Here is a 21,415-nt window from a genome sequence, read left to right as displayed (position 1 = left end):
GACAAGTCTGAACTGCACAATGAGTTATAGATCCAGCCTGTGCTATAGATAGATAGATAGATAGATAGATAGATAGATAGATAGATAGATAGATAGATAGATAGATAGATAGATAGACAGACAGATCTCTCTAATGCTTCACCAGTTTGTCAAGGGAGTAGAATATAAGCATCCATAGAATCACAAGAACACTTGCTCTGTGTGTGTGTGTGTGTGTGTGTACATGTATATACACACACAGGCACATACACAATTTGTGCAAATGTCTTTTGGAGGATAGAAGGGGACATCAGCAGACCTGGAGCTGAAGTTATACAGATTCAGGAGTGAGCTGCTTGACATGGGTTCTGGGACCCAAACTCTGATCCTTTTCAAGAACATCAGGCACTCTTAACTGCTGAGCTATCTCTCCAGCCCCAGCTCCCTTCACGTTCATGTCTTCACAGTAATCTATGAAGCTCTCTGCATGCAAAGACAACACATTCAGGGTCTGGGTGAAGGGCTTGGTGCCGTGGAGGGGGGTGATCAGAGGAGATGCAGTCCCATGTCGGGGACATTCAAAGGACCTCATTCATTCAAAACCCACATAAATTCCTTCAGAACTAGACACTTTATAAAAATGTAATGCCTAAGGAAACTCTTAAATGCAGATGGTGGCTTTGTTGTTTACATAACCAACTTTATAAACTCCTTAAGAAGTTACAATCAACACTTTATAAAATTATAAGCCTAAGGAAAAGAGCAAGGAGAAATTCTTCAATACAGGTGGTGCTGCAAACAAAACACTTGCTTTCAAAGGCACTTTAGAAAAGGAATTCAAAGCAACAGTCCAGGGATTTAAGGTGAATTAACACAGACTAACTAAGCAGGGTTGCAAACACAAGAGTTACTAATTGACACCTCAATTGAATGATTAAAATCAATGCTCTCCTGCAGACACCAACACCCCCAGTACTTATGGGTGAGATCTGAATCACACTTGTGGATTTTGCAGGTGTTTTCCTCATTTAAACAGAACTCTTTATCCCTTTATTCTGAAGTTATAATTAAACTTCCCTGCATGTCCTCAACAAGTTAAAGCAGTTATTATTATGCTGTGTTGACAATACAGACATGTCCAGGGTAACTACAAGTGGCACAGGAGGAGGCACGGGTTTCTCAGGACCCCTCCACCAGCATCTCTGCTGTGGTATGCCCTCTACTCACGGTGCAAAGCTGCTGGCCTAAACCTGCATGTGATCCTGCTCGCTAATCATAGCAAATGCTCACTCCTTAGCTGCCTCTAATCCCCAGGGCTCTCTGTGGAATTTTCCATCTCTCAATTTCCTTGTAAAAGAGGCCTATCAGCAATCTAGACTTCTAGTCTACCCCAGGCTTAAACCCTCAGCTCCAGCATCTGTACCAACTCTGCTTTGTAAACTTTAACACCAATCTCTGCTGGGCCAGTGGAACCAGCTTTCCAAGCAGAAGCTACTCCACAACCCTAAAGCCTTTCTGTCCCAGCATCTTAATTTGATGTCCATCACTGACCAGAAGATGTCTTTAGCTAAGTTCACATCCATCCAGCCACATCCAATGTTCCTGATACTACATAAAAATCTCTGTGGCTCAGGGGACTCTGCATATAGGTTAGTCCCTTATCTCATTCCTTATCATGTACAGATGTTTGGTGAGAACCAATCCATGGCTGTCTGTCCTTAGAAACAAAGCATACAGAAGAGCTGTTTCTTCTGAATGGAGCCGAACTTTTCCTTGCAGCCCTCAAATCCACTTTCTTCTGATCATTTGTGTGTGTGGTTAGGAGGGGGTATGTGTTCTATCTGACTTGTTTCGTGTGTGTGTGTGTGTGTGTGTGTGTGTGTGTGTGTGTGTGTGTGTGTGTTGCAGAAGTCAACACTGGCTATCTTTCCTCAATCACTCTCCAACTTTACTTTTTGCCAGACAGTCTCCCACTGAAACTGGGGCTAGTCAGTTCATCAATGGCTGACTATTCAAGGAGCTCCAGGGATCCATCTGTCCTGTGTCCCCACATTTACCCCATCCTACCCCCAGCACTGGAGTTAGGGGTAACTAACTCCACCACACCAGGTTCTTTCCATCGTTGCTGAGGACCCCAAGTGTGGGGACTGGGACCCTGAGCACCTATGGAAAGAACCAGGCACACTTTCACAGGAAGCACTTTACAGACTGACCATTTCTCCAGCCCTGGCCACCTTTTAATTAGGCTCTAAAGCAAATAAAGAAACAAACAAAACTCTCCCTCTATAACCATGCAGAAACCCTGCCAGTTTAAAATAGCATAGTGGTAATTTAAAAGACCCAAGACAAAATGCATGCAAGAATAAGGGTTTAACCAAATCTACCACCTCTAGTATTTGCCAATTCCAATACCATAAACTTTATTTTAAAAAACAAGGGTATGTTTTTAAGGAGCTTGCACTGAAAATTCTAGTCGTTAAAGAAGCTGAAAAACAACAAAAGAGGTTGTATTATACATGTAGTACTTTCTGGTGAATGTCAGACTCTCTTGTTTATAATATGTGGTTCATTCCAGAAAGACCTCAGTGAATACCTATCAAATTAGATAAAAAGGCAAAAAAAAACAGATAATTTCCTGACATCCATCCAGTTTTAAGCTCTATCATTCATTCTTTAGAAGAACACAGAGTAGATAACTAGATATCACATAGAACATATATACATGTGCATGAAGACAGACATGCAAATACTATGTGGCAAAGAAAAGGGAAATATGATAAAACAAAAAGTCCAACTAACAAAGATCGTAGAAGAGTTTTCAGTCAAATTCTTCTACTTGTAACTTATAAAACTAAATAACCAAAGATGGAGACATTCAAACATCTCTAAGGGTGAATGCCAAGAAAGGGTTGGGGACATAGCTCAGTGGGATAGGTGCCTATTGTGTCATCATGAGGACCTCAGTTTGATCCTCAGAACCTATATAAAGTCTGGGTGTCATACAGTACATATGTAACTCTAGAGCTGATGGGGTGGAGACAAGTGGACACTCCCTCCCCCGTGCAGAAGTCACTGTCCAGTCAGTCTAGTGAGCACTGAGTTCAGTGAGAGACCCTGTCTCAAAAACTAGATGAAGAGCAATAGAGGAGGACACTAGAAATCAACTTCTGGCCTCCACACACATGCATATGCGCGCACACACACACACACACACACACACACACACACACACACACACACACACACAAGAGAGAGAGAGACAGAATCAGGTAACCCTGGACTTAGAGACTGGAGAAACGTGAATACGTTGTACAGAGTAAAAAGAAGTCATTTAACACTCCTAAGAAATAGCAAGTTTTTAGGATGATTGAGGAACTTGGAACTTGACAGCATCGAGTGTAGAGCTCTATGTATGTGCCAGACAGCCATAATGACTTATAAGAAAGTATGGAGAAGACACTGTCATTAAAGTTCAATCACTGTAGGGCTAAGGCAGTCAGGACCCATGCATTTACCCTCAAAGGCTCAGTCTCCCCAATGCTGAGAGAGAGCTCCAGATTCCTGAAGAGACTATGCAAAGTCAATTATCCACTGAGAGATAATGGAAAAGTCATGTTCCTTAAGATAGTCTGCGGCCTTAACAGAGCTCTAGAAAATGATCCACATCTGATGAATCAAAAATGGTGTTACCACCGAAACCAGCACAGAGTACTAAGTCCTTAGGACATTTACAAATATGCCTGTCACATTCAAGAAACCCTGTTCACTCACAGGGACTGGAATCCACTTAAATGGGTTACTGAAAAACTACTCTTCTATAATAAATACCAGTGATGTCATTCATATCTATATCCCAAGTCCTCAATTTTTATTTTACTCTAAAGCAATATTTTATCAATAAAAACTGAAAAAATTCTTTTTTGTGGGAGCACTATCTTAACAGGCCACCATGATCACCTCTCCTTGGGGTGAAATGGCATAGTAAAGGGGATTCTGTAATGCCTGCCCCTTTTTCTGCTTAGGACTCACCAAGTCTGCTTCCACCCAGACTGAGCAGATCTCACCATGAATGTGCTATGGCTCTGCACTAAGTCTGACTTGGTTGTGTAGCTAATATCTGGTAAGTGAAGCCATAATCCCTAAGGGTTTATGAATGCTTGTAAGCACTTCTGTGGTGTCTCCCACACCTTACAGCATCTGTGGTGTGGGCTAAGGCACAGAGAAGTTTAGTGACCTACGTGGCACTCAGGACCCAAATTCAAGCACAAACATCTTGATTATAAGTCCAGTGCCTTTAAAATAATATGTGGAAAATTTGGACTGCTGAGAGGGCTTGCTGGATGAATGGGTCTGCTGCCAAGCATGGTGGCTGGAAGAAAATCAGAATTCCACAAGTTGACCTCTAGTTTCAATGTGTCAGTGGATCATGGGTATACACGCACGCGCACGCACACACACACACACACACACACACACACACAGAGAGAGAGAGAGAGACAGAGAGACAGAGAGACAGAGAGAGATATTAATTAGCTGTAATTTTAAAATTAACAATTTGTACAAAAAAATTCCTGTGCCCTGTAGGCTCTCTAAAAGTTTTTAAAGCTACTTATTACCAAGTTGAAAAGTGACACCTATTGACTGTTTATGCACAATAACCTACACTGACTTAGGGGAAAATATATAACAGAAAGAATTCTGATATTAGAATTGTCCCACAAAATATTAATATTCATTCATCCACAGTCTTCATCAATTTTTTTCAGGGCAAGATTGAACATAGCTCAGGCTGGAGTCCAACACCCTATGTAGTAGGGTATGACCTTCAACTTCTGGCCTACCTGCCTCCACCTCTCAAGTGCTGGGATGACAAGTGTGTACCACTCCACCTGGTTTGAGTTGGGGATCGAACCCAGGGCTTCATGCATGCAAGGCAAGGACTTTCCAAAATGGCTACAGTCCCAGCCCCTTATCAATAATGAATAAATACCTTTTCTACCTTCCTATGCCGGTTCATTGAGTAAGGAATAATAAAGGAATGTGGGCAGCAAATTGTCTTTGCTGCTTCATCAATCAGCCCTCATCAATACCTATTTCCTGCCACCATTATCAGTGTTTTAACTATGACAGGCTAATCTCATCAGTGACTCCACATCAGTCTCCATCTGTCAGTGGCGCTTTAAATACTGCATGTTAAGCACTAAGCTACAATGAATGGCAAGCAGGGCAGACAATGTGGTTCTGACATTGACAGGCTTGAGGCTCACTTTGCTAAATATCCAAGCTGTGATAAGCATGAAGTGGTACCCCAGAGGAATAGATCTGGTCAAACCTCCATGCTTTTGTTGTTTTGGCTTTCCAGTTCTGACTAGTGCTCCATTTTCCTTTCAGAAGCAGAGGTTGGAAATCCATCACTATCAAACATGGGGTAGCAGCTCACACAGTTGTCACCCACTGCTGTAGACATCAGCATATGGTAACATCTTCCCTTTGAAAGAGACTGCTGCACTCAGAAAAGGGTAACATGTGACTCTTGAGGAATGGAACATAGCCTTTGACAGAGAGCCATCTGGGAAGTTGGAAAGCCAAACTCTCCTGGCAGCATTGACCAAGCTTTGGGCTGAATAATGAGGATCTTCACAGACATATAAATTACTATGATTAGTAATCTATGGAAGGTGATAAGGAGAAAAAGAAAACGGAAAACAAGAAAGGGTGTGCATGCCTCATGTGCTTCACCTTGACCATTCATTGTGCACACATTTACTGCAGAGATTTGAGAAAACTGTAAGTCATACTCTTAAAATAGAACATGTGGCTACTTCAGATTGTCCATCCCTATTTCACTAGATAAATAGATCCCACGTGACACAGACTCATGCAGAATGCGGCACAGAGGAAACTGAGTTCAAACTACTACCAGAAAACAATTTAAATGTACTTGATGACAATGTTCATGTAAAAAGACAAGACAGTCTTCCCCTGTACTCAACCAAATTCCAAGCCTAACTTCCAGAATTGAAGGCTCTAAGAAATTATCTTGCTAATAGCAGTAACTCTAGTAAGGGTTAGCTCTTTGATTCTGCCTTTCTGTTTATGTTGATATGAAACAAAGCAAAAGGTAACTAGGCAAATTATATACCCCTTCTTTGAAGTCCTTAAATCATAATCCTATTGTGCTAACACAGAAGTTCTGCTGGGGGTGGCTGGAGAGATGGCTGGAAGTTACGAGCACTTGTTGCTCAGTTATGTGGGCTAGAATGAAATTGTAGCATTCACATAACAAGCCAGGCATCTGACATACTCCTGTGACCCCAAGGTGGGGAACCGGGACAGAGAAAAGAGGAGCACTGGGGCTCAATGACTTCCAGCTTTGCCTAGAAAATGCAAAGCCCAGGTTCAAAAGAGAACAGAGAAAGACACTCACACACACAGTGCACACAGGTACACATACACACAAAATAATAAATAAATACTGCACTGCACAATATTAATCTCTTTAGGTTTTGGTCTACTGGGAAATTAAACATCACATAGGTTTCTTTTCAAGTCCTTAATAACTTGTATAATTTCTAAGAATGGGCTTCAGTAAACTTTAAGGAAGGTTTTAATTAGTACTACATTCAAATGGCTATATAATGAACTCTGGTAACTTTATTCACAACAGCATATGTCACACTTTTCTAAAAAGCCATTTGTTTCATAGTGTTCCTTTTTTGTTTGAAGAATGGCTTAATGCTCATGTACTCATTAGAAAATGACTCACATAATATTAATTTCATCAAGAAATGACATTGGAATGCCAGCATTTATTAAATCAATAGTATTATTACATTTCAGCTCCATCACACTGATTTGAATTTAGCCAGTGAAATATTTATAACAAAAATGTAATGAAAAAATCTATACTCTTGACAGCGGTAAGCTTTTCCATTTTATGCTCACAGCTGTAAAAAAGCAATTGTTATCTCCGAGTGGTACATTCAATCAAGTTAAAAAATAGTAAGAAGAGATGAAGTATTACGTATGCCAACCTGGACCACACAACTCATAAAAGGTGATGATGTCAGGACTATTTGATGGTTAGCTCCGAAACTAATACTAAATTGTTTTTTTATATGTAAAGCTACAGGCATTAGGAATATTTTCTACCGATTAACACCTAGCAACGCAAAAGCAGAAAGAAATCTCCTCTTTCTTATAGCACCAGGGGGAAAACCTCAGGGGATGAGGTGACAGCTCAGTGGATAAAAGGCTTCTAGTGCAATAATGAAGATCCAAGTTCGAATCTCCTAACACCTTTGTAAAAAGTCAGGGTTAGCAGCACATATGTGCAACCCCAGTGCTAGGAGGTCTGCAACAGGTGGCTCCCAGGAGCTCCCTGGAAAGTAAGTTCTAGGCTCAGAGAGCATCCCTCTATTAACAACTAAGGAGAGCGCTAAAGGCAGCATTCAGTGCATCCTTTGGCCTTTATTTACAATTGCATGCACAGGCAATCATAATTCAACACACATGTGTGTGTTCTCATGTATATGCACACAAGCATACGCACACAAAACAAATAAACCAAACACACCTAGTGTCTAATTTATATGTGTAAGTAAACATTGTCTTCTGCCATTTTCTTTCTCCAACTTCATTAACTCACTTCCAACAGGCTAAGAGGCCTTTTTAAAAAGTTCCTGAGTTAATGTTCTGGGCAGGGCGGGCTGAAAAGGAAGAAGACTGGGGAGGCAGCCCTCTTGGCCGCACACCCACCCTAACCATCGTAGAGGACACAATTAGCCAGAAGCACTCGTTAGCTGGACACCCTAAATGCAACTCCACTGTTGCCATGGAAACAGGAGACAGCTCCTGAACTGTCTCTCTGTAGAGGCACCACCTTTCACAGAGACAGGAGTTAGCAAGAAACAGTGCTCCACCCAGCCGACTGACAGTTCCAACTGTTCATGACAAGTCACAGCTACACAGGCAGCAAGCCCTAGCTGATGTTCTGCATGGCGGGAAGACTGCAAACTACAAGGTGCCAACAGCCAATCAGCCAGTTCCAAGGTCCTCTCACAGGTCACGCCTGCTCCTTAGCATCTTTCCTCCGTGTCACAAAATAAACCTTCCTTAGGTAAGACCTCCTCAACCGTGATGCTATTGACTTTGGGGACCATGTTATTCCTTGTAGGGAACTGCCCCGTGGACTAAAGAATATTTTGCCAAATATCTGGCACACTAGATGCCAATGTCACAGGACACCTCACTGTGACAATCAAAACATCTCCAGACACTGTCTCAAGCTCTTTGATGAGTCTCACTGCAGCCACCCCCTACTGCCCTCCAGGAAGGAACCATTGACTTGGGTGGAGAGAAGTCAGATGCTTAACAAGACACCTGAAGTGTAGTCTGCTTCCTTATCAGATTCTCACCTAATGCTGCTTCCTTCCCCTCTTTCATTGAAGCCCAGAGTCCTACTGGCCCAAGAGACACAAAGACCATTTCTTGTAGCACTGATCCACTTTAATGCTCCCTCAATAAGAGATCTTTTATTCCCTGCCCTTCTACTGTCATCGTTCTGGGTACCTAGTGTGTGATGTTAGAAGATGCTGTTGGAAATAAAGGGCATAACCATAAGTACGCCATTATTAAGGGATAGAGTTATAAATATTGCGCAGTTCATGATGGCAGAGGTTCAAGTGCTTGTTATCACACATGATTCTCATGGCAGCAATGATGCTGTGATCTGCATAGGAAATGACCCACATGGTCCTGCCTCTGAGCACTTGGTACTCAACAGTTAGGGAAAGTCACCAAAACAAACTCAGGAGTTCCCATTGGAAAAGGATGACAGCTTTCATGGAATTTACCCATGACTTCATCTATTTGTGTTTCTTTGTTTGCCTTTGTTGCTATTTCATGGCATTCAAAGGTGCCTAGACAGACAGATACAAATACATATACATATGCATATGCATATACATATACATATACATATACATGCCCATGTATAATTTTGCAAAGATGTTTCCAGTATGGGTAATTTATCATTACAGGTTCTCAGAATCATCAAAACTTTAAAAACCACCAAGGCCCTATGAGTGTAAGAATCCATACAAAGGCCAGGTGGTGGTGGCGCATGCCTTTAGTCCCAGCACTCAGGAGGCAGAGGTTAACGGATCTCTGTGAATTCGAGGACAGCCACAGCTACACAGAGAAACCCTGTCTGGAAAAACAAAGCCAAAAGAATCCATACAAAAGCACAAGTGAGAGGATGGAATCTACTGAGACCCTCTGCAGAGTGGAGCTATCACACACCCAGGATATACACATTTTCTGACAGGAACATCAACATGGCAGAAGGAATCATACTGTTACAATAGAGAAATCTTGTAGGAGACACCAAGGATTACATCTTCTTAAAGATCGATTTATGACAGATCCAGTATTCAGAACCTATTCACTCCCTTTTAAAGTTGTATTTTGTGTGCATACCCATGCATACACATGCGTGTGTGGTGTCCCCTTTGATCACTCTACAGCTTATACTAGAGAGAGAGAGGGCAGGGGAGGGAGAGAGGGAGACTCACTGTGTGACTGACTCTTGCTGTTCTAGAACTCACTACATAAATCATCCTGGGCTTGAACTCACAGAGATCCACTCGCATCTCTTCCGGGTGCTGGGATTAAAGCCTTGTGCCACCATGTCCAGCTCTACACCCTATGCCTTCTAAATCCCGTTTCACAAACCTGGAGTTGACTGATTCACTGTGCAAGGGCCCTTTTGTCTCTACCTGGCTAGCACTGGAATCATAGATGTGCATTCCTGGGCCTGGTTTTTCTCTAATGTGGGTTCTGGGGGATCAACTCAAGTCTTGATGCCCATGTCAAGTACTTTACTGACTGAGATATCTTCACCTGTCAGTCATTCTTTTAAAAACAACGTAATATAAATACATACACAGTTATCAAAACTTACCTATCTTGTTTATGCTGGCCTTTAATAGTAGCATTGGGAGATGAATTGGATTACTCTTATCTTTGGCCCTATGGCATCTAGGGGACTCTAAACAAGATGGCTGTCTGAGGGAGTAAGACAGAAAACCCAGACCTTTCATTAACACCCAAAGACCTCAGTGTGCAAAGGGTGTACACTGAGGTTCAAGGTCAAGGCTGCATGACTGACCTTGCCATGTAGTTTACATGTAAACCTCTGAAGGTACAAAGTGTCAAATGAGAAGCTCAAACTTGATAGTACTGGTTTCCCCACCACAGTCACTGATATTTGTAACTTCCTGTTCAGGACAGACACTGTGCATATTAGAGTATCCACAGGCACCCCTGTGCATTTTCATGGGAAGTAAAATGCCTCCTTGAAATGTAGCTTAAGTCTACAATAAAATACTCCATAGATGAAATAATTCTAATCTATTCTTGTCAACAGTGACTGAAATTTAAATCTTAAATAACTGAAATGTGATACAATAAGCCCTTTGAAATGAATCTAATAGAGATTTAGTCCCGGAACTCCCAGCACACCATAAAACTATTGCATTAAGTCCATGCTAACATCATCCTGCTTTCTCTGCACCAACAAGAACTAAAACTACTCTGGACTGACAGTTCCCAGTAAGACAATGGAGAATTAACATTATGCCTTCATTTTCAGTGTTTAAAATTAAAAAGCAAGTTACTATATAACAGACTGCAGAGAGAGCAGCATGTAGCCCCTTACTCTTGCAGTAAACTCTATGTGTGTGTCTTGTGACTTTTATATTACATACCTTGTTTGACCAGAGTTGCCCTTTTATTTCACCTATGATTTTTTTCCAATACTCATAAAAACGGGATGACCCTTGTAGTTCATTCTTGTTCTATAGTTCATGTTTGGGCTCAAGAACCCAGAGAACACAAAGAATTCTCACAAGCAAGCCCTGCTTCTCATTTCTGTGTGTGTTGAGGAGGTATACATATTTGTGTGTTATATAAATTGATGTCCATACATGTACAACATGTGTGGATACCAGGGACCATATCAGGCTTCTTCTTTAACTGCCCTCTCCCCAACAATATGAACAAACTCTGAGGAAAATATGTGCATGAAATCTTTCTATAAATAAAAACAAATGACCTCAACTAGTCCTCTCCCAGCTGCCCCTTTTCTCTGTTTATAAAACGTAACAAATTCAGAAGGCAAATACCAAGAATGGATTAGAGGTACCTCATGCCTGCACACCAAGCTAAACCAGGCACTATTGCAACTCTTTATTTACAGACAGCAAAGGTGAAAAGTGCATTTAACCCCCACAGTTACCTAGGTGTACTTTTGGATCTGCTTAACAGCTCTTTGGGTCAAATACGACAAAAAATAAACCAAGCAAGGACACCGACAAAGAATCTTATTGAGGTATAGTCTCATGCTGTCTTATGATGAACCACCCATATAATAGTGCCCCAAATAACTCTAATCATGGACCTGAAAATATTCTGTGGCCTAGAGACATTTGTAGGCAGAATAATGTTATAAGGTGATGACTCCATGTAAACAACCCCATTCTAGTTCCAGTCATAAGGAAATACTGGGCATTTCATCAAATGCCACATTGAAAATATGACAATGGAATAAAAGACTGTGTCATGGGTTTGTAGTTTTGTTATACTATACATTATTGCTATTTCAGAGCATAGCATTCTATTTATTAAAAACGGGACACCGTAACACGTATCAGCAGCAGCCTCACACATCTCCTGTTTACCACACATTCTGATTGTGTGCACGAAAAGGCTGTGTCAAGTGACCTACACCATCTGGGATTTTCAAAGAACATTCTGTACTGTTCACACAGTATCAAGAGTACTGGAGGATGTCTGTTTCAGAAGACACCTCCACTATTAAACTATGCATGACTGTACTCAGGCCAGATATACTTTGTCTTCAGACAGGGTTTCATGTGTCCTAGGCTGGCCTCAAGCCTGCTATGTTGGCCAAAGCTGGTCTAGATACTCCTGGTTTCACTCTAAATAGCTGAGATCACAGGCATGTCAAATCCCTATTTTATGTGGTGATGGGAATCAAATCCAGGACTTTGTGCGTGTTAGACAAGCATTCTACCAACCTAACCATGTTCCAAGTTCCAGCTGTACTTTGGTAGTTCTGATCTTTGACTTCTGAAGTCAAAACTTGCCATCCTGACCTCTGTGATTTCCACAGATATTGATGAGAAATTGGAAAGAGAAGTAATAATGGAGACAATCAAGGATCAAGGTTCCCATATCCATATTACATAAAACAAGCCTCTCCTCGGCTTCAATAAAGAAGAATACAGAAGCATGAGTCCTCGCTGTTCAACTGTGTCTCAGCTCTTCAGTGGTAATACCTAGCTACCTGAGGCGGGCAGGAGTCAGGTTAGGGTGAGAAAGAAAGTCCAGTACAGGAAATAAGCAGACTAGATCAGAACCCATCATTGAAAACCAACTCTCTCGGTGCATTCCTCCAGCGTACTGTGTTTCCAGTATCTGTTTAATGAGGAAACGTAATCTATGTAAGAGGAAGCGCACATCACCATACATCACACAATGGAAGTTCATAGGTCCAAGGATCAAAGAACTGAGAGAAAGGGGCTGAATGGGTGAAGTACTCATGGTAGAAGCATGAGTACCTGAGTTTCGTTCCTCAAACCCCCCCCCACACACACACATACATACACACAAGCACATGCACACACAGTTGGCAGAGGGGCATGTGCTTATAGTCCATGGCCTGGGGAGGTAGAGGCAGGTGAATCCCTGAATCTTACTGGCCACCAAGAATTCATGAGCTCCAGATTCAGTTTGAGACCCTGTCTCAAAAATTAGTGAGAAAAGTAACTAAAGAACAAACAAAACGTTGACCTCTAACCTCCTTACATGCACACATACACATGTTCACCTGCACACACAGACAATGGAGCCACACACGAATAGGTACACACACCACACACACACATGAACGAAGAGAGTATAGTCCTGCCCTGGATGAAATGACAGACTATGGTCACCCCCATGGAGGGCCTCACCCTCCCTGGGGAAATGAGGGGATATTGGGGGGGTTGGTGGGATGGCACAGGAGGAGAGGAGGGAAACTGAGAGGGACCTGGAATTGACATGTGAAGCAACCTTGTATCTAATTTAAATTTAAATTTAAAAATAAAATATATATATTAAATTTTTAAAAATAAAACCATACATACTACGTATGAGTCAATGAAGCCAACTCTAAGCTTTGTCAGCAAGACAAGCCCTTGGCATTTCAAGTATGTGAGTGCTAAGATTTCCTGGAATTCAGGTTCTGCTCATCACGCAGAGACACTTTTGGTCTATCCCTAGCATCTTTCTAGCTGTTCTCAGGTCTTTCTAGTTCCTAGCCAAGAACTGACCCAGGTATTTTCACTTCTTTATGAACTGACCACACCTGTCACTTCATGGCAATGACCATCCTTTTCTATTCCTTTAAGGGGAAAAATATTTTATGTCCACAGACTTGGAATGTGGGAAGTGCTATTTCTGATTTATCTTCTGGGTGTACATATGGCCTACCAGGGAAACTTTGATTACTCCACATTTGCCACAGAGGTAGGATCAATTTCCAGAGAGGACAGATAATAAAAAGCAACAGGCTCAAGTAGGGTTGCATTCCTCATTGACCAGCTCTTATATTTTTAGCCTTTGTTGGCTCTATTTTGAAACCAAGTATCCACAAGCTTTTTAGTGACATGTATATTTCAATATATTTTATCTGTCTGCATTAATATAGTCACATCCTATCTCTCTTCCCTTTTCCCCCTTCACACCCTCCCACATACCCCACCTGTACCCTACTCTCCTTCCTTGCAGACACCAAACTAGAAAACTGAAGCAACAAGCACTATTAACCACAAAGTTGGATGGATATGTTCATCACAGCTTCATTGTTTGATGGCAGAAATGAGCTCTGGGGAAAACATCTTAATAGTTCTTTTTAAAAGACAAAACTAGCTCAATGGCAGATGATATGTCAGTTAATTAAACGGGGGGATTAATGCTGAGGCTGCAGATAGATGAATGTTATTCTAGCACGGAAGTTTGTGTCCAAATTAAGTGTATCTCTAATAGAGTCCTAACAGGAATTATCCAGGTGGTAAAGAAGACAAATGTCCTCCAAGTAAGAACCATGTGAATAAGCAACATGGTCCCCAATGCCATTATCACCGTTGATTCTTTTTGAGGCAGAGACTCAAGTAGTCCAGGATAACCTCAAACCCTCTGGTTCTCCTGCCTCCCCCACCAGAGTGCTGGGATTATAGTCATGTGCTACCACATCAGGTGTATCCGGTGCTGGAGACCAATCCAAGCGCATTGCACACGCTAGGCGAGCACACAACTGAGCCACATCTCCATCCCCCACCCTTCTCTGTCATTTTTTAAAGAATAAGTTACTTCCACAATAGGAACATTTTGCTAAACCTCTTAAACTACTAAATCCTTAGGGAGAAATCCTTATTTATTTCCCAGTAAAACACATTTTCTAATATCCCTCAGTTTTTATTTTAACTTGGGACATTAACTACTCTTTTTTGACTGAGTTTACATGTTAAGGGCTATCTCTATTGTCCATAAACAGCCAGTCAAAATTTCTTCAAAACAAGACAATCTCAAAGCTGTTTGTTATTTTGTCTCAGATCCAGGTGAACAGCAAAAAAGCCTACTGATGAGCCTCTTGGTGTATTTTTTCTGCCTATGTTCAAGGCAGAGGAAACACAGAGCCCATGAACATGCCTGGCTGCACGAAGAGACGCAGTCTGTGAACACATCACCCAAAGAAAGGAGCTGCACATAATGAGAGCCATTCCATCAAATGCCTACTTTATCTAAAGTGTAAAAATAATAAAAAGAATTGCCTAGAAATACTGCTCATATCTGGCCATTAAATGTGCTTAGCTTTGACTTCTGTCTCATAACCACAGAACACTAACGCAATTTTCCATAACAACATGCATCCCAGATGAGTCGCTGCTGAATTCAAACATATATCCCTGGCGCTATAATGACAGAAATAGAAGCGAAGTCTGCTCACTGAGAAACACTGATCATAACAGGGGAAATACATAGATGCAGATATATATGTATCATCATTATATGTCTATGAGAATTATTCTGAGCTCGAGAGATGGCTCAGTTGATAAAGTGTTTGCTGTGCAGCCCTGAGGACTTGAGTTTGGATCCCTAGTACCCATGTAAAGACATGGCAGCATGTGCCTGTAATCCCAGCACTTTGTAGAAACAGAAACAGAAAGATGGCTAGAGCCTGTTGGCCAGCGATTCTGGCCAAATTCCTCAGTTCCAATACTGTCTCAAAAAACAAGGTGGAGAGCAGCTGAGGAAGGTAACCAATGTTCACTTTTGTCCTCAATATACACTGGGACACATATGTACATGTATACATACATATAGTCCACACAGCATGAAAAGGGGTGTACAGAGGCGGGGCAGGGTACGGTCAGCCTTACAGAGACCTACAGAGAAATATTGCAGGGACTCTTAAAAACACATGTGAAAGAAAAACAGGAAGCAACTGCGGAAACAATCTGACCCTCATCACACACATTCCTGCAATTTCTCTGAGCATGATTAGCAATGCATACATTCATTTGAGGAACGCAGCAGAGAATTTTGTTTACAAATTACTGACTGTATGTGAAATGTGGTGGTATTGGGTAGAAAAGAGCATCCCCTTCAGGGTTACAACTGCGGGAGCCCATGAATAAGACACCTCCTTTGGAAGCAAGGTCTTTGCAAATGTATTCATAATGAGTTGTTCTGGGTAAGCATAAGTTCATTATTAGTACCGGGAAATGTGGACAGACACACAGACTATGAAGTCATGAACATGGGAAGATAAGATGGAAAACTGGACTGATGCCACTACAAACCAAAGGATTTCAGATTTGACAGGTGGACCCAAAAGTTATACAGATTGCCAAACACATTTCTCTTCAGGTGGATTCCAAACCTGTTCTTGGCTTGATTTAAATTATAACCTGGAAAAGTGTGAGAAAGTAAGCTCACTATTGTCTATAAGTTGCTCAGTCCATGGCAATTTACTACAGTAGGTTTAGGGAACAAACTTCTTAGACACAAAATTAATTAAGGATTCATCCAAATAAAACTATCTGGTTCTTGTCTCTTCCATCAACTACTTTAACAACACAAATACTGAGTACAGCCAACTTTTATTTATGAAGTCCCTACCACATGGACCCTGTCTTTGTGCTAAGTCCCACAGTGGTACTCAGTACCTACTCTTAAAGTTGTGCTTAGTCATAGCAAAACATTGAGGAAGAGGGTAATTCTGAGATAGCAATATATCAAGAGAATGGTCTGAATTCTCATAGGATGGATTTAAGGTGAGGAAAGAAGACAATTGTATTTTAGAAAAAGCAGACCAACTTAAGTTAAGTCTTGGAATCAGGGCAACAAGACATAATGGTCTTTTGCAAAGAATGGCTGCTCCTTTTTAATTAAAAACAGATTGAGACTATTAATGTTTCTGCCTTTCAAGTCTTAGGATTCACAGTACTAAGTACAGTCATATGTTCAATTCATCCATAAGTATATTAACTCAAATTTTGGTGAGTTCAATGCATGTGGTCCATTCAAGAATCTGTTTATTTGAAAAATAGTTATTACATGCCAGGGATTTTGTTTCCAGCCATTCACAAAACATATAGCCCTTTATTTCCTGGAACTTCAAGTTTGGCAAAACTTTGTGGGTGTTATGCACAGAAGTATACAAATGACTAAACATTTCTGTGGCACACAGGATGCCACAGGAGCTGATCACGGAGCCTCATCAAGGCTGGGTAGTGAGACCAGGAGCCCAGGTCCAGAATTCTTCAGATAATTTATATTTGAGATTTGGAGGAGAGTAACAATTTACAGGAAAAAATTCAGGTATGAAGGGAACTAGAAGAACATTAAAAAACAAACAAACAAAAAAAATACCCAGGTGGAGGTACCCTATCCCCTCACAACACTCCAAGGAGAAGCAGCAGCATACTAGATTTGACAGGTCTTGGAAAAATGAGGCACCAATGTTCAGCACTAAAACCCCAGTAATGAGGGGTTCTGAAAAAAAGTTCAGACTAAGGTGTCAAACAAAACACCCACTTACATTTGTCCTAAACAATAAGCATAACTGCAGCAGAGGTGAGGGGTAGCGGGTTGGCTTGTTCTGTCTGCATAGGAGCTCACTATGCAGCCACAGAGGTATGGAAGGGCAAAAGAGCTGATGACAAGAATGTAATTTAACCAATTCAGCAAAATCAAAACGGGTATCTTCAGCACAAAGGCCCAGCACTAACCCCATTAATAGTGCAGACTCCTTAAAAGACTCAGAAGTGAGAACTGCAGCTACCTCCAAAAGGAAAGCGAGAGCTCACACAGTTAGTGTGGACAGCAAGAACTCGGGAGACAATCATGAGACCACCCTGGAAGACCAACACTGTCTCCCAAGCCTCTCAGACTAAAACCACAATTCCTAGGGTGTCAATGTGATTTTAAAAGGTAAGAGCTTGACAATCCACTGCAGCTGAATTATGTTTCCTACTTCATTCACTGCTGTAGGAGAGGACCTAGCAAAAGCATGGTATGTAGCAGACACTCCAGACAGAGTCTCATCAACTACTGAGAAAACTGAGTGTAAGAAAAAAAAAGCAATTCTCCCCCTCCCTTGTCCTGGTCACCCTCCCTCCCTTCCTCCCTCCCCCCTTCCCTCCACACAGTTCCCCCATCTACTTCTCTCTACCACCCAAGTGCTAAGATTACAAGTGTGTGCCACCATGTGAGAGGGTCTTAGGCCCTGCTCCAAATGATATAACAGACTGTGAAGATCCCCCATGGAAGGGGATCCCCCATGCTCGCCCTCCCTGGGGAGCAAAAAGGGGATGGGATAGGGAGTTAGTGGGGGACAGGGGAGGAGGGGAGGGATAGGGAACTGGGATTGACATGTAAAACAATCTTGTTTCTAATTTAAATAAAAAATAGAAAAAATAAAAATTTTTAAAAAACCAAGTGTGTGCCACCATGTCCCCCTTTTTACATGGGTCCTAAGGGACTCACACTCAGGTCCTCCCGCTAGTGAGGCAAGCACTTGACCCACCGAGTTGTCTCTACAGCCCCTCATTTTTACTCCCTTAAAAAAAGCAGTAGAGTTAGACTTGATGTAATGTCCTTTGTCACTTCAGTAAGAAATGCAGGAGGATTAAACAGATTTTCATCACAGAGAAGAAGAAACAAGAATATTTTAATCACCATCCTATGACACAAATATTTATGAAAAGTCATTTTTAAAGCAACAATGGGAGCAGACACAATTTTCAGAGTTTAAAATGGAAATGGGCAAAGCAGGCAGTTTCCTCACCATGGGACCAGATTTGCTGTACAGTAGTTTTCCTTTTCTTTTTCAAATTGGTTTGTGTGATGTTTGTGTGCATAACATATGTGTATGTATGACATGTGCATACATGTATGTTCATGTATGTGCATGAAGGTGCATGCATGGCACAGTACACCTATGAAAACAAGAAGGTGTCAGTCAACACAATGTTTCTTACAGCACCATATTCCAGGCCAGCTAGCTCATCCTGTCTCTGCCTCCCATCCCACCACAGGAGTGCTGGGATTACACATATGCATCAACACCATAGGAGCACTGCTATTACACATGTGCATTAACACCATAGGAGCACTGGAATTACATGTGTGCGTGAATACATCCATTTACAGATGTGCATCAACACCGTATTAGGGATGGCATTACAGGTGTACAATAACACCATGGGAGCATTGGGATCACAAGAGTGCATTGACACTGTAGGAGTTCTGGGATTGTACATGTGCATTAGCACATCCATTTACAGCTGTGCATTAACACCTTAGGAGCACTGGGATTACAGGTGGTCATCAGTGAATCCAGTTTACAGATACACATTACAGTGTCCATCTTTACATGGGTGCTGGGGATAGAACCTCATACTTGCACGGCAAGAACATTACCCACTAAGCCATTTCCACGGTCCTCCAACAGTTTAGTTTGTATCTGAGAAAAGGAATGGTGAGGGAAGGGGAATAAATAAGGAAAGGAGAGAGAGAGACTGATGACATTCACAACTCACCTTAAATACTTCCATTGGAAGAGGAGACTCAGCAGCAACAATTAGGGCTTTTTCCAGAGCACATTTCCATTCAGAAGTCATCTTCAGAGGATAGAGTTCTGTATCAACAGCAAACCACGGAGAGTTTAAGGACTGCGATTCTGATAGTGGGTTCTTTAAATGTTATCTTCCTCTGCTTCTAAGGTACCACAGCACTTGGTGAGTGCTCGTGCTCACACTTCCCCATAAGCAGCCACCTGATAAAGGGATTCTCTGAAATTAAAGAGCAGCTTGCAATTCTGCTATCAGAAATGGAGAATACTTGGCAGGGCTCTTCCTTGGGAAACATTTGTATGTGTTCTGTTGGTCTCTGTAATTTAATGGCATAAATCACATTAGCAAGACCTTCTGTCATCTATAGCCACGATTCTACGTATCACCTAAGACATCCTCCCACTGATGAAGAACTCACTCTTTGGTAAATTTCTGACCTCTGAACAGCTCTGGTCTGGCACCTACAGCAATTATCACACTTTCCCATTAAATCTCTAAGTTCACACACACACACACACACACACCCCTATAAGTCAGAAAAATTATTAAAAGGCAAGTTAAAATTTACAAACCAAGTTTTATATTTATACTTGAAACGTTCCTCACATACCGCATGTCGCCCATATTTTTCCCCCAGGCATTGGAGAAGGGGGAAGATTTACACACAGAGGTTATACAGTCTGCATACAAAATTAAAAGGAAAAAAACTGTTGAGCACTGTTTTCATGTATTGCTGAAACTGTAGGGGAATTTTATGGCCTGATCACAACAGATTTAAGACCTTATCAAAATAGGATTTGTGGAAGCTCTCATTGGAAGTAGATGTGTTTATATCGTCCCTATATCAACCCTCACTGCCGAAGACAGACTGTTGGGATATGAATATGAATTTAAGCACACTTAAAAGGCAACATTAAACCTTTGGGCTATATTTTTAATTTCTTGCATGTCTGCTTTTTAGCACGAAGCTATATATTTGAATCCCTACAGCTTCTAAACTCACTTTGAGCTCGAAGCCCCCTGTTTTAGTAGTTTGCTAAGTATTTGAGGGGGTATAATTATAGTTGGTAAGAGACCGTACCAAACTTAGACAAGTTATCAATGTACTGTCTGCTGTCTTTACACAGAGGGTGACTTTGTACATAGTATCTTCTATTCTTCCAATATTTTTCCTAGCATTTCGTATAGAACTTTATACTTCTAGCAGGATTTTCTCCCTAATCTGACATTTTTATGTAGGAACAAAAATACATGATTTTCCTTAGTAGTGGCTTTCTTCCATGGATACCATGCACTCAAACTGTGAGTTAACATAAACTCAGTTAACATAAAATCAGTTGATTTTGTCAGGTATATTGTCACAGCAATTAGAAAGGGAACTAATGCGGGTTAGATCTAACACCATGGCAAGGCAGTCTCTTTTCTGCAAAGGTAAAACTCAGTTTGGTCAGCGATCTCTACCACCTGTGAAGACGAAACACCTCCAAGACACAATGCACAGAGAACAATGTCCCCTGTGTGTGTTTCAGCAGACAGACCCACCCTGGGTACACCACTGAATTTATGAACAATAAACAGGTCTATTAAAAGGACATAAAACTTGTTCTCAAAATGACCTGCACTGCAGGGAATTTAACAGTGTTCATCAGACTCCATTTACTGGTCATGGGAAGTCATAAACAATTAAAAAGATGGCTCTCACCCATCTGTCACCAGGAGTCTAGAGGAAAGTGAGGAGATCTCCTTTCATGCGAAAGTTTGGAATGTTCTGGTAGAAAGTGTTGCAGAAAGCAACCACATCACCAAAAATAGGCAAAGAAATAAATAGCCGTAAGTAAAGGGAGACCTTGTGGAATGCCCCCTTCTCAGGTGTTTAGTCCCACCATGAATCCGTTCCCTCCTCCTTTACCAGGGCCATATCAGTGAGGAAAGATTCAGCAATGCTTGCTAAGAGACAGGAGAGATTGGAAAATGTTATGAATTGAATCTGTGTCCTTCCGATTTGCTATGCAGAACCTTGACTCTCCAGTGCGACATCTGGAGAGAAGGCTTTAGAAGGTGATGAGGACTAAGAGGGGTCTGGTGGGATGGCTGTTTAATAGAATTAATGTATTCTAATGAACTCCTTGAATAGCCAGCAGGACAACCAGGGAGTCCTCACCAGCTCTCTAGACAAGCTGGCACTCTTGTTTCAGCTGTCCAGACTTCAGAACTGTGATAAAATAAAT

General features: G+C 41.5%; 1 protein-coding gene across 4 annotated transcripts in view; it reads right to left on the bottom strand.

Annotated features, from left to right (window-relative positions):
• Sfmbt2 (Scm like with four mbt domains 2) overlaps window positions 1-21,415 on the bottom strand; it is a 185,475-nt gene that overhangs the window by 83,434 nt on the left and 80,626 nt on the right. For all 4 annotated transcript variants that reach the window (XM_005071721.4, XM_013114693.3, XM_013114692.3 and 1 more), the window contains one exon: window positions 19,155-19,252. In XM_005071721.4, coding sequence (XP_005071778.1) covers window positions 19,155-19,252 — 98 coding nt within the window. The remainder of the gene's footprint in view (window positions 1-19,154; window positions 19,253-21,415) is intronic.

Source organism: Mesocricetus auratus, unplaced genomic scaffold, assembly GCF_017639785.1.
Source record: "Mesocricetus auratus isolate SY011 unplaced genomic scaffold, BCM_Maur_2.0 Super-Scaffold_100013, whole genome shotgun sequence".
Lineage (NCBI taxonomy): Eukaryota > Metazoa > Chordata > Mammalia > Rodentia > Cricetidae > Mesocricetus > Mesocricetus auratus.
This window is presented reverse-complemented; position numbering and strand designations above follow the sequence as displayed.